This window comes from Homarus americanus, unplaced genomic scaffold, assembly GCF_018991925.1.
Source record: "Homarus americanus isolate GMGI-L3 unplaced genomic scaffold, GMGI_Hamer_2.0 scaffold22960, whole genome shotgun sequence".
Taxonomy (NCBI): domain Eukaryota; kingdom Metazoa; phylum Arthropoda; class Malacostraca; order Decapoda; family Nephropidae; genus Homarus; species Homarus americanus.
In genome coordinates this window covers 157437-169463 of record NW_024717471.1, presented here as the reverse complement: position 1 = coordinate 169463, position 12027 = coordinate 157437, and the positions used below count along the sequence as shown (strand labels likewise).

Here is a 12027-nt window from a genome sequence, read left to right as displayed (position 1 = left end):
CTAGAGTGCCTCATCATCATCACCAGAGTACAGGACGGAACATCTACGTCGCAATCTGATGCTCTCTTCCTGACCACCCGAGTGTAAAGCGGAACACCACAAGTGTACAGTGGAACGCTCCTTACCGGCCGGGTCTATGGCTGGACATTAAGACATACCAGTGTGATGTGGAGCAGGAATGACTTGACAAACGCAATCTTCTTCTCTTGCGTGTGTGCGTGAGAGAGAAAGTGTGCATTACTATGTATACGAGTATCTATGTGTATGTGTGTGACGGTGTTGTGTATGTATGTATGTATGTATGTATGTATGTATAAACAAAACTGAACTACCAACATATACGAATCGCAAACTTTCAATCAGGAAAAAAAAATGAAAGGGTCTTCACACGCGACTGAGTTACAAAGCCCACAAGTTAGTGATCTCAAACAACACACTTAACCGGGCCCTTGGATGGTTCTTGTGGCGTCCAGAGCCCGATCCAACACCGCCATCTTGAGTATGTACCCAGATCTACCCCACATATATCTTGAGGAACGTCGCCATCTTGAGGAACACCGCCATCTCGAGTATGTACCCAGACCCACCACACACATATCTTGAGGAACACCGCCATCTCGAGTATGTACCCAGACCCACCCCACACGTATCTTGAGGAACAACGCCGCCATCTTGAGGAACAACACCGCCATCTTGAGGAACATACATTAACCTCCCCTCCTCCCACACACAAAATGTCTCGGAAGCTTCATTGAAAAACCACCTTAACTCACCCCACAGTTGCCGAAAAGCGCAGCCATCTTAGTAATGTGTCCTGGATGAGACGTCTTGAAGGAGCCAACTGTGTTAAAGTATGTGGTTGGCTTTTACTTACAAGCCATAAGACATACAGGCCACGAGACATACAGGCCACGAGACATACAGGCCACGAGACATACAAGCCACGAGACATACAAGCCACGAGCCATACAAGCCACGAGACATACAAGCCACAAGCCACGAGAGCCATACAAGCCACGAGACATACAAGCCACGAGCCATACAAGCCACAGAGCCATACAAGCCACGAGCCATACAAGCCACGAGCCATACAAGCCACAGAGCCATACAAGCCACAGAGACATACAAGCCACGAGACATACAAATACGAAGCCACGCCATACAAGCCACAGACATACAAGCCACGAGACATACAAGCCACAAGACATACCAACACCTTTCTACTGTCATGGCGTCCTGTAAGATACGTAATTCTTAATAAAAAATATAAATCCATCTACTTACAACTTGCAGGATTTACATGGAGACTAATTACACACACACACACACACACACACACACACACACACACGTTTACTGCATCATAAACAGCCAAAAGTTCCGGGAAATATTTGCAACACTCGCTAGCAACAACAAATGCATAGAGATATTTATCAACATTCAATAGAAACAAATACACTATCAACAACAACAAACAAAAGAGACTCAGCATTACATAACTTCACACAACAAAAGACGTGAATAACAAACCCCTAACAAAGACAAAACTTGATGATACATAAAAGAAAACGAATAATAATCTAAAATAATAATAAATAAAACAGTAAGAATAACATCGTGCCATAAAGCGCTGGTATTTGTAGAAAGTCAAATCTTGCAGAAAATTATGCGCGTAGAACACAACAATGGGCTGACCACTGGCAATTTTATACAACCGATGTGGTGACGGACAAAAGAATTAAGACAAATGGTTGCGTGAGATGATGGTTTAGCGAGGAACACACACACACACACACACACACACACACACACACACACTCTCTTCATTTGCTTGACAACAAAATATCCGAGGTTGTATTTTCCTGCAGTTAAACTTTTCCTGGTTTTTGGTTGAGAAAGGGACAAGATAATACGTAAATAACAATAGATAGCTAAACAGTTATGACATTTTAGAGAAGTATACAGTGTGTGTGTGTGTGTAGCAACATGTCAGGGCGGTGTTACCATGCAAGATCAGCAACAATAGCACCACCAGCTTCTCGGGGTGTTAAAAGTTGGCAACACACACAGTACACCCCCAATTACCAACCAACCCTCCTCTCCTTTTCATCGTGACTCTCTGGCGTAATCACACTCCAACTCACCTTCAATCACCTTACTAAACGTACTATAAACTCCTGCATATCTAGCCCCCCCAACGAAGAAACACCTACAATACGTAAATACAGCACCCCCCCCCCATGTACGTGTCATCTCTCCGTTCATAACAAGTATTTATGTTATGTGTACGTCCGTGTGTACAAGAAAACGATCACCAGTTTATTCAGGCAATTGTACACAAGAGCCCATGTTGTATTTAAGAGTCTGTATCAATAGTTAGCGTCTGAACTCATCTTAAGCGAGTCCGTACTTAACCTGAGACCTTCCCTACAACTTAAGTGCCAGTACTCAGTAATTACCTTGAGTGACACGCTCTATTGATGACCTCACGCTATACTTGTTTACTTACGACAAACATTCACACGTGGAAATTTAAAGTATAAATGAAAAAATAAAAAAATACACTGATCAGGTCTTCTGTACTCAATCTTATCATAAGCTCCTTTGATACGTGATAATTTTCCTATTAAACCGCCTGATCGTTCCTGACCACAGAGTCCACACGGGGCGAGTTGGTGGACGGGTGGGAGGGAGACAGACCATGACTGTTTGTTGACTTTCTCGCCAGAACGAAAATCAAGGGATAAAACATGCCTAAAAATTTTATACTAAGAAATATTTCAATAGTAACTAGCTTAATAGTCTGCTACTGGGGATTAATCAGGTGTGAAGCATCATCATTAGTTTCCACCACAAAATAGTTTAGATTACTATTTTATACACATTGTTAAGCCTCTAATAATGATACAGTTTACTCAACCACTTAATTTTACTTAGACGAAAATGATTAATTACATAGAAGCGACATAGCTACCCCACTTTGACACTCTTCACATATTTACAAAACATTAAGGAGTTCAAAATACAACTTTCGACACACCTTCATAAGCGGTAACTTGGCCGAGATGAAGAAGATTAAAAAAATACATAACAGACGAAGAGAAAGGTGAAGTCAAGACAGGTTGGCGGGGGCATAATAATTCCTGCCGTAGAGAATAACACCTTTTGTAGTCCTCTATTAGTTAATGAAGCCTTATTAAAAGATACAAGACTAATATCATAAATTAAAACAAATACACAAAGATCATGTTAACAATGAAAGAAGAATTTATTTTTCTTATTAGTGTAACAATATAATTTCTCACGAGACATGGCCTCACCCCCACCATTATTTCTCGTGACGTCTAGGAATATCCCCCCCCCCTCCAAAGACAAATTTACATTCACACGACACCGAGAAACAGCTAAGCCAACACAGCCGGTGACAGGAACATTAGGCCCTGGTTCCCTCGACGCAGTCAGGGTGTAGGTAGACTTTAATGTATGCATACTGTCAACACTTACCATAGAGGAAGAATGTAGAGGGTCTTATAGAAGGGAGTATAGGGAGAGAAGGGGGGTTGTAGGTAGGTGGGAGGGGGAAGGGGCTGGCTCGAAGGGAGTCAAGGAAGGAAGCTGAGAGAAGGAAGTATAAGGAAAGGGGCTCGTAGAAAGGGAGTTCAGGGAGGAATGGGACTCGAAGGGAGCATAGGGAGGAAAGGGAGCCACGAAAAAGGGGTGGGGGAGGGTAGAGAGAGGAAAGACTACCACCGTCATCGCGCCGTTTGGTATACCGCCCACACACCGCGCCTCGCCTCGTCGCCAGCCAACCAAGTGACTCACACCAACACACATGGGGAAACACATCATCTACCAGTCTCCTATGTACCCACATCTACTCACTGGGAACTTACACATCACACACCAATCAAAAACTTATGACTCGTACAATTATCGCCACCACACATGACTTGGATAGACAGATGACCGCATAGTTACCACACACTATACTACGACACAGCCAGTCATTGACATCGAACTTCCTGATGTCTTTCTATATATATATTGCAAGCAGTCACTTACTTCCTTGAACCTTAAAAATAAGATTCACGCTTTGCAAATACCTCATGTCTTTGCTAACATATACAGTCCGTACTAAGCAAATTAAGTGAGGTCAGTTAAACCGCCAGATAGGTCGTGTCTGAGGGCCAGTAACCGAAAACCCTTCTCCCTAACGGATAGACTGTACCCGAATCATTAATACGTTATGTCACCTAAGTTTTCTGATACATATATGGTATTAACATTAATTCAAACAAATGCATATATTTTTTACCACCTCTCGACATCAATAAATAAATAACAATTACTGTAGTCTAAGAAAGCATTATTTTATGCTTTAAGACACAGTTAAACGAGTCTGCCTTCGTGTATAAATATTCTTACACCAAGAAAAGTAATACAACACATACATGGTGGCCGCGTCCTGTTGCAATTAAGGAGACAACATCTAAAATGAGCGACTACACCAGTGAAGTGGGCTATCACCACCCACCCACCACCTCCTCCCATCACGGCCTCCACACAAAAGTTTCCCAGGGGCGTCAATTAGCTGCACGGGATTGGTTCATTATAATCAGATTAAACTAAAATGAACCTCAACAAAAAAAATTTAAGCCGACTTTTGATTAGAGAGACAAGACAACTCTGAAAAAGGCCCAAAATTAGTCTCAGAGGCGCTGAAAAGAGCTTGAGGGAAAACTGGTTTCTTTTCTTTTTTCAGACAAATGTTTTAATCACAAAGTTGTGAGCAAGAAGACTGAGAGTTGCCTCAGTGCTCCAGACCAGTCCGGGGCGTGACAAACATTTTGGCTGCCGGCCAGAGACACAAGGGTTGAGGAGTAATCTTAATTTTACCAACAAATATAAAATAATATAATATTTTACTATTAAATTAAATGAGTTGTGTTGTTTAGTGACTCAAGATGCCAGGTGTATAACAAAACATTAAGGTATCAACCAATTAAAATGGTGATCATATTGAAGTTTTCCCCAGATCTGTGCTCCATCCTAATGAGTCATGACGTAGTTGTCCCAACTCCAAGAACCATGATCAAGCTGGACACACACACAGTAACCAAGTGTGCCTGCGTCACCCTTCCTTCCCTTGGTATTGCTGCCGAGGCAAAAGCGTTGGTGATGTCACTACTTCGTCACCCTTGACGTCATCGCTGTGACGTGTCGATGACGCTACACCCTAAGACCGCATCCGCCACCGCAGTTTTCCTGTTGTTTATTTGCTCGCCGTCAGGAGTGCTGCCAGCAATAGTTGTTAATGACCTCAAAATATAATTGAACGCGGGGCAACACCATTCATCGTGGAGGGAAAGATATAGGACCTATTGATCGCTGGCAGTCTGCCCAGTCACCCCCGCCGCTAGCTCTGGCTGGCGCTGGGTATGGAATTGTTGCCGCGGGCGTCTCCCTCCTGCAGCAGTAACAACGACCGTGACTCTTGGAGCGGACACCCGGATATCGATCTCAGCCCACCCACCAAACGTCACTCGTTCACAAACCGTGCCGACCAGACCTTCACCACACACACGGACGCCCTCAAGCCCAGGGCGAGGAGTGCACGTGTCCACAGTATACACCCAATAACCACACACACACCCCTGCAGCCTTACAATACCCACTGTAGCCGCCCATATCCACACACACACACACAAGCTTTCATTTTCAAAGTTCACGGGGGCCACAAGAATGTTGACCGGTGTAACATGGGCACGGTTAAACAGGTCGCTGGTCCCACTCCTTTGTTCCACCCATCCTGCACGAGACTCAGGCAGGTTAGGTTTGGTTAGGTGAGACTCAGGCAGGTTAGGTTAGGTCAGGTGACTCAGGCCGGTTATAACCCATAATACCCAACTGTAAAATCCGGATAACCATCTACAAAACGACAGATTACTAGACATCGACATAAACAAGATAACGATGCAATCTATCAACTGATTATATCATTATCATCTTTACGTTCAGTGACCGCATGTGTGACGTCAACCTCAGGTCACACTGGTGCGATAAATAATACCAGAGACCAACCTTGACAGTCCTTGTATTCCTAGACCTCACGAAAACCTTTTATTCCAGACTTGACAAACTAAGACCACTAAACTGCTGTTACTCGAGGCCCGTGTTGGAGGATTTACCCCCCCCCCCCAACTCCAGGAAGAGGGAGTTATAATTATGTACATTAACCTAATCTTCTCTAAATGGTTACCTAAATTAGCAGTTGGGGAAAGGAAGGCGGTCGAGTGCAGTACCGGCCATATTGTTTCCTTGTGTACTGAAGGGTTCTTATAGTGTGTTATAAGCCACTCTTTCCCTAATGGGTCGTTAAGGTCTAAGGGAGCCACTATGACGTCAGGTCGGAGAAAACCCGCGTTAATTAAGTCCTCCTCCAGGTAAGCTAGAGCAACTGGCCCCTACTTCACCTTCGTCAACCCACCAGGTAAACTTAACAAGAGCCACGAGAGGATCATCCCAGGTTCACATATCATCTCACAGGTCATGTTAATCACTTCAGCTCGGGAATATAATGACCAAGTTGAAGCTCAGAACCTGCCGCACTGTTTAAAAGTCCCCCGGGTTATAAATAAAAAAAATCCCATAGGAGAATTGTAAAGGCATTACATATACAATAGTACTCTTGAAAGTTTTCCTCTCTGTAAAACATTCAATTATTTTCCCCGTTGTGACCAAACAATAGTCAATCAACAAAAGCGAAATAATTAAACGGTTTCTTCCAATAAAATAATAAAGTATATTTCATTTTTTTCTAAGTTGATAACAATGGTGTATTGTGTGACCTCTCCTACGTTCTCTTTAATGCTGTTGACCCACCCAGAGGCACGTGACGTCAACAGGCACTGGTAGACGGCTGTGGTGAAGTGAAGGTTGGGGGGGAGACACCTGTACCCTGAGACCACGGCTGGATGACACCCCCCCACACACACACCCGCCATCACGCCTCGCTGGATGACCCCTCCACACCATCACGCCTCACTGGATGGCTCGCGGCCTGAAGAAGAGGAGGAGGGAGTCGATGGCTCTTGGGTTGGCTGGCCCTCGTAATCCAAGATAGGCGGGCGACCATTAAAACCAACCAGACGGGAATAGATTGAAGGTGACGAATATGTTGCCGCCATCACCACGACCACACCCAAGAAGTTATATTCAGATGACGAATATGTTGCTGCCATCACCACAACCACCCCCAAGAGTTATACACTACCAACCAACACAAGGTGACCAACAATACCTGGAGGGACATTACCTTCACCAATGCACAACACAACTGGAGGAACAGAAGCAAATGACACAGAACCCTTACAAGGAATCGAACCCGGGACCTAAAGCTTGTGAGGCGATTATCCTAACCACGGTACAACTATACCCAAACACACCATACATATACATACATTACTGCATCACCACTACCACCATAACCTCCGAGTGTTGAAGCACCTGTAAGCAAGACATCCCCAACAACCTTGACAAGTCCAGTCATCACCTGCACCACACAAGCTCTGACGTCATTAAAACAACTTTCCCATGAAGGAGGGGGAAACACTGGAGAGGAGGGGGAGGGAGCACGCACCATCCTAAAGTCTCGTATCCCCCCCCCCCACCCCCCTCTCTTACTACCCATTTTTGGTCTAGATGTTCATAATGGATTCTCCTTTTGCTTTCCATCCCGCCGACTCTCTCTCTCTCTCTCACAGTTTTTTTGTATTTATATCCATACATCCTCTTAGTAGGGCCCATCTCGACCCTCACCCCTAGGGAAAAATGCTAAAAAGGCATAAAAAAAAGTGCATAAAATAGCATTCCTCGCCCAGTCAGCCTCAGCTTGCACCCTGCCTCTCACTGCCTCCTACGCACGCCAACCACTTTCAAAACTCTCAGTCGAGGGTGAATGCTTTAATGCAAAATACACCCACACGCGTACAAACATGCATGGATAAACACTTGTAAATAAGCAAAAGTAAGCATGCAAACTTGTGTAAAGGCATGTGCATGAAAAAAAATTGTATAATAGCATGCAAATGAACACACACACAATGTAAACATGCAAGTACACACATACGTATACACTCATAGATGCACCAACAACACACACACACACTAACCTACATCCACAAATGACATAATATAAATGAACACCAACATTCAAACTACAGTTAATTTGCACGTTTACTTCCTTGTTGATGATGTCCAGTCTCCCACGTGTGTGTAACTAAGAGTCTCTCTCTCTCTCTCTCTCTCTCTCTCTCGACGCGAATATTTAACATCAAGTTCCTTTATTTTATGCGGCGTAACTCAGGCCGTTAAGTGACAATCGCTGCTTATTACACGTTCCATCTCCTACGGCCTGATATATCTACCTCTAATACTCCCACTTAAGTCTTCCCAGGTGAGTCACTTAACCCCTTCACTATGAGGCGACCCCGTACACAAGGGGTTAGTAGACTACCTCCCTTAAGCCAGCTAACTCTCCCTATTTCTAGCATGATGCTCTTGATAACACCTAAGATAACAGTTAACAGCCCCAGCATCCACCACACATCCCACCACACACTAAGTTAACAAGATACATTACATCAGTTATCCATGGTATCTAATGACTGATGATACCAACAAAAAACACATTCAAACGGACATATTTTTACCAACAAAGAAATTAAGCCATTGTTTTTAAGTCTTCTAGATCAAGGAACAGGAATAGAATGGCTAACCCTGTATGTATATTGATTAACACAATACAATAAAGCACGGAGGCTGTCACAACACAACCCCCATGAACGAATAACAGCAACAACCTGACACCCTCATTCCCTTCTCTCTCCTTTGTCTCGTGTCCACCAATTTTTTTTGTATGTAAAGCTGTGTACGTCAGTGAGGAGAGGAGAGAACTACTGTGGAAAATACCCGGCTCATGAAAACTGGTGCAACCGACCAAGTATTTCCGCGCCCCTCTGGGATTTACTGCATGAAAATAAATGTTAAGCCTCTCGGAAATATCTTTGTTCCACGAATTTAGAAACTTGATATATAAAAAGAAAACTACTTATTAAGAAGGAAAAAAGTCACCCTCAGACACTTGATCAATTCTTGGACCATGACACCACACAAATTGCTATTAGTAAAAATAAAAACAAAATAAGATACAATATATATTCAACAAACTGGTACACATACATATTGGATAAACTACACCAACTTGACCCCCAACTACCCCCCTACAACATACCAACAAGCAGGAACAGATGTATACCGTTGTTGGGGATAGAATTCCCTGGATACTCATGGTAGTATCTTGCAACTGATCTGTGGGAGTGTCGAACAGGTTTCTTACACATCTGAGTATTTTCCTGGAGTCATTTTTTGGTGTTTATTCTGGTGTAAGTCATAATGAAAGGCGTCGTTCAACATCTATTAACCAATCATATGTAATATCACCCACAAGTTGCCACCAGCTACATAAATTACAAAATGTCGAAGCAATATCAACTGTACAATACATAACCTATAGATTTCAAAATTAATATGAAAAGTATATATAAACAGTACAAAAAAAAATTATATATATATATATATAACACCACCAGGGCAAATTATTTCTGTCGGATTACTTTTTTTGTTAGTTTAAAGTTTACTGAGTAATGATTTCCAGTGACGTAACGTGGGAAAACTCCAAACGGTCCGTCCCCTCCAAGTTCCCGCCAAGTTACCTAAGAACGGAGATATTTTACCGTGAATTCTAACGTTCCCGGATAAATTAACAATAACACCCAAAGATATATTTAATACAGTAGCCAATTTAATGATAAAAAAGGGATAAACTGCAAAGGATATACTAATTATTTGAAGCTTCTAGAATTTCTTCCATACGCTGGAGACAATATTAGTTATGATGAGGCTGTGTGTGTGTGTGTGTGTGTGTGTGTGTGTGTGTGGATCCTAATAATAAGCGTTACTAAGATAATGGCTGACTACAAAACCAAAACAATTCTCCTGGTACAAGTTACTCCAAAATACAGGAAATTAACTTATCTAGAGAGTTTTTGTACTAGACTGTAATGAAGCTGTAACTATAGACTCTTGTTAATGTCGAAACAGGCAACGAGGAAAAAACATATCTCATGCAATTCCCTCCACCTACACTAACCACTTCAGTAGGAAAGGTCACCAAACATCACCTCGGGTATGTTTACAGGGACTCGACAGGTTTTATACAGTGAGGCAGCGTTATGTTTGTTTACACTCGGTAGAAGGAAACTAACAATAATCATACTATAGAATCAAACTAAAACAATATTAAAACAAATAACTCAATGGTAATAATTTGTGGAATGTTTTTATGATGAGCCCCTGTAAACGCACCAGTGAAGGGGACTGACTGTACCTCTTAACCGTTGATGGCTAATGTGTACTTTATCAACATGAAATACACTCTTAAAGACCATAGCTCAAGGGCGGTAATAACATAATACCATCAATAACTCAGGTGAAAGGGGTTTAGTGGCCTATGGTGCAGTTCAAGAATCAACACTGGTAGCAATATTGAGACACCATAGAAGGCTTCCGTATTTCGATTTGGTGACCCATGTGTGTTTCCGACTTTTTTTTTTACGTGTTTTGAATGATTTTGATCTTACCTAACCTACCCTAACCAAACTATCCTAACTTTACCAAACTACCCTGATCTAACCACACTAACCTAACCTAGCCACAGAACGCAGGAACTATTATCTAACCAAACATAAATTTCTAAGATTCACAGGACCGAAACGACAATAATACCGATTTTAATAGAAGTTTAACAATTCACCGATGGAGTTTTATTTGTAATTGGCACACACACACACCCAAACTAAGACGTTAATGGGCACAGTCGTAGAGAAGAACAAAGCTACCTCCATAATGTTTTAACAGGATAATTGATCACCACTGTAGTATTATGGGACACACACTTTTCTACAATAAAGTGAACAAATAGATAAATGGCCATCATTAATCAAGTTTTAAACCAGCCTTATGAAAAATTCAACCAGGACATTCATACATAGGTCTCCTTAAGTCAGTGGGAGTGCAACGGGTCCAGTGTTTGTTTCCCAGCAAGGGGGGGAGGGGGGAGTCCCCTCCTTGTACACCCCCTTACCCACTCGGCAATACAACTAAGCATTACAGAGAACACCTGCTCTGGGATATATTATACAATACCCTACTAGATATTAAATGCCATGAGTCAACATGATAACCTACACAGTACATACATATCATTTTCATTCGTTAATATCAATGAACACGCGGACACAGGTGCTGACGGAAGGTGTGCAGTAAAACAAACATGCTTTATGCTATGAACTCGAGACATAATCCAAGAAAAAATAGGTGTTTTTTTCGGCGTATCTCGTATGGTGGTGAGGGGGCAGTGGCAGGCCCGGCGGTCCTAGAAGGCAGGAGAGTGGGATAAAGGTGTTGGCCTTGACAACAGTAATAAATGTCGCTGACGTGGTGCCTCTTAACTACTAACTTTATCGCCCCAGGACCATCCCAAAACATTCTCTCATACCCCTCCTCATTCCTCACTACCAGTACCGTATGTCCATATTCTACTGGTTACTTTTCGGTAAAATTATTTCTGGTAGTCTCACCCCATCTTACGTGGATCGTTTGGTATTAAAAAGTTCATATTATGCGAATAATATATTTGACTTCCATCACAATTTACTACGTATAAAAGCTGGCCGTACTCTCTCTCAATGCTATTTCACTTCAAGTAGCAGTTAGTTTCAAACGATATTGCAGAACCTGCAACACTCAGCCGCCGTCAATAATTGGCGAGTATTGTGGGCACATCTACTGCCTCGCCTATAACAACGGCCGTCATCAATGGCAGCTTAACCGTCGGCCTTGACCGTCATGCCTTCAGTGGTCCAGCCCCGCGGGACAAAGCACACAGTTTTCAGGACACCCAACTTC

The 12027-nt window shown here is 42.7% G+C and overlaps 1 protein-coding gene across 1 annotated transcript in view; it reads right to left on the bottom strand.

Moving 5' to 3' along the window:
- The window catches only part of LOC121858887, a 167203-nt gene extending 166511 nt beyond the window's left edge, over window positions 1-692 (bottom strand). Inside the window, exon 1 of the mRNA XM_042355537.1 lies at window positions 640-692. Within this exon, the coding sequence (XP_042211471.1) occupies window positions 640-692 (53 nt within the window). The remainder of the gene's footprint in view (window positions 1-639) is intronic.
- Window positions 693-12027: the final 11335 nt, after the last annotated feature.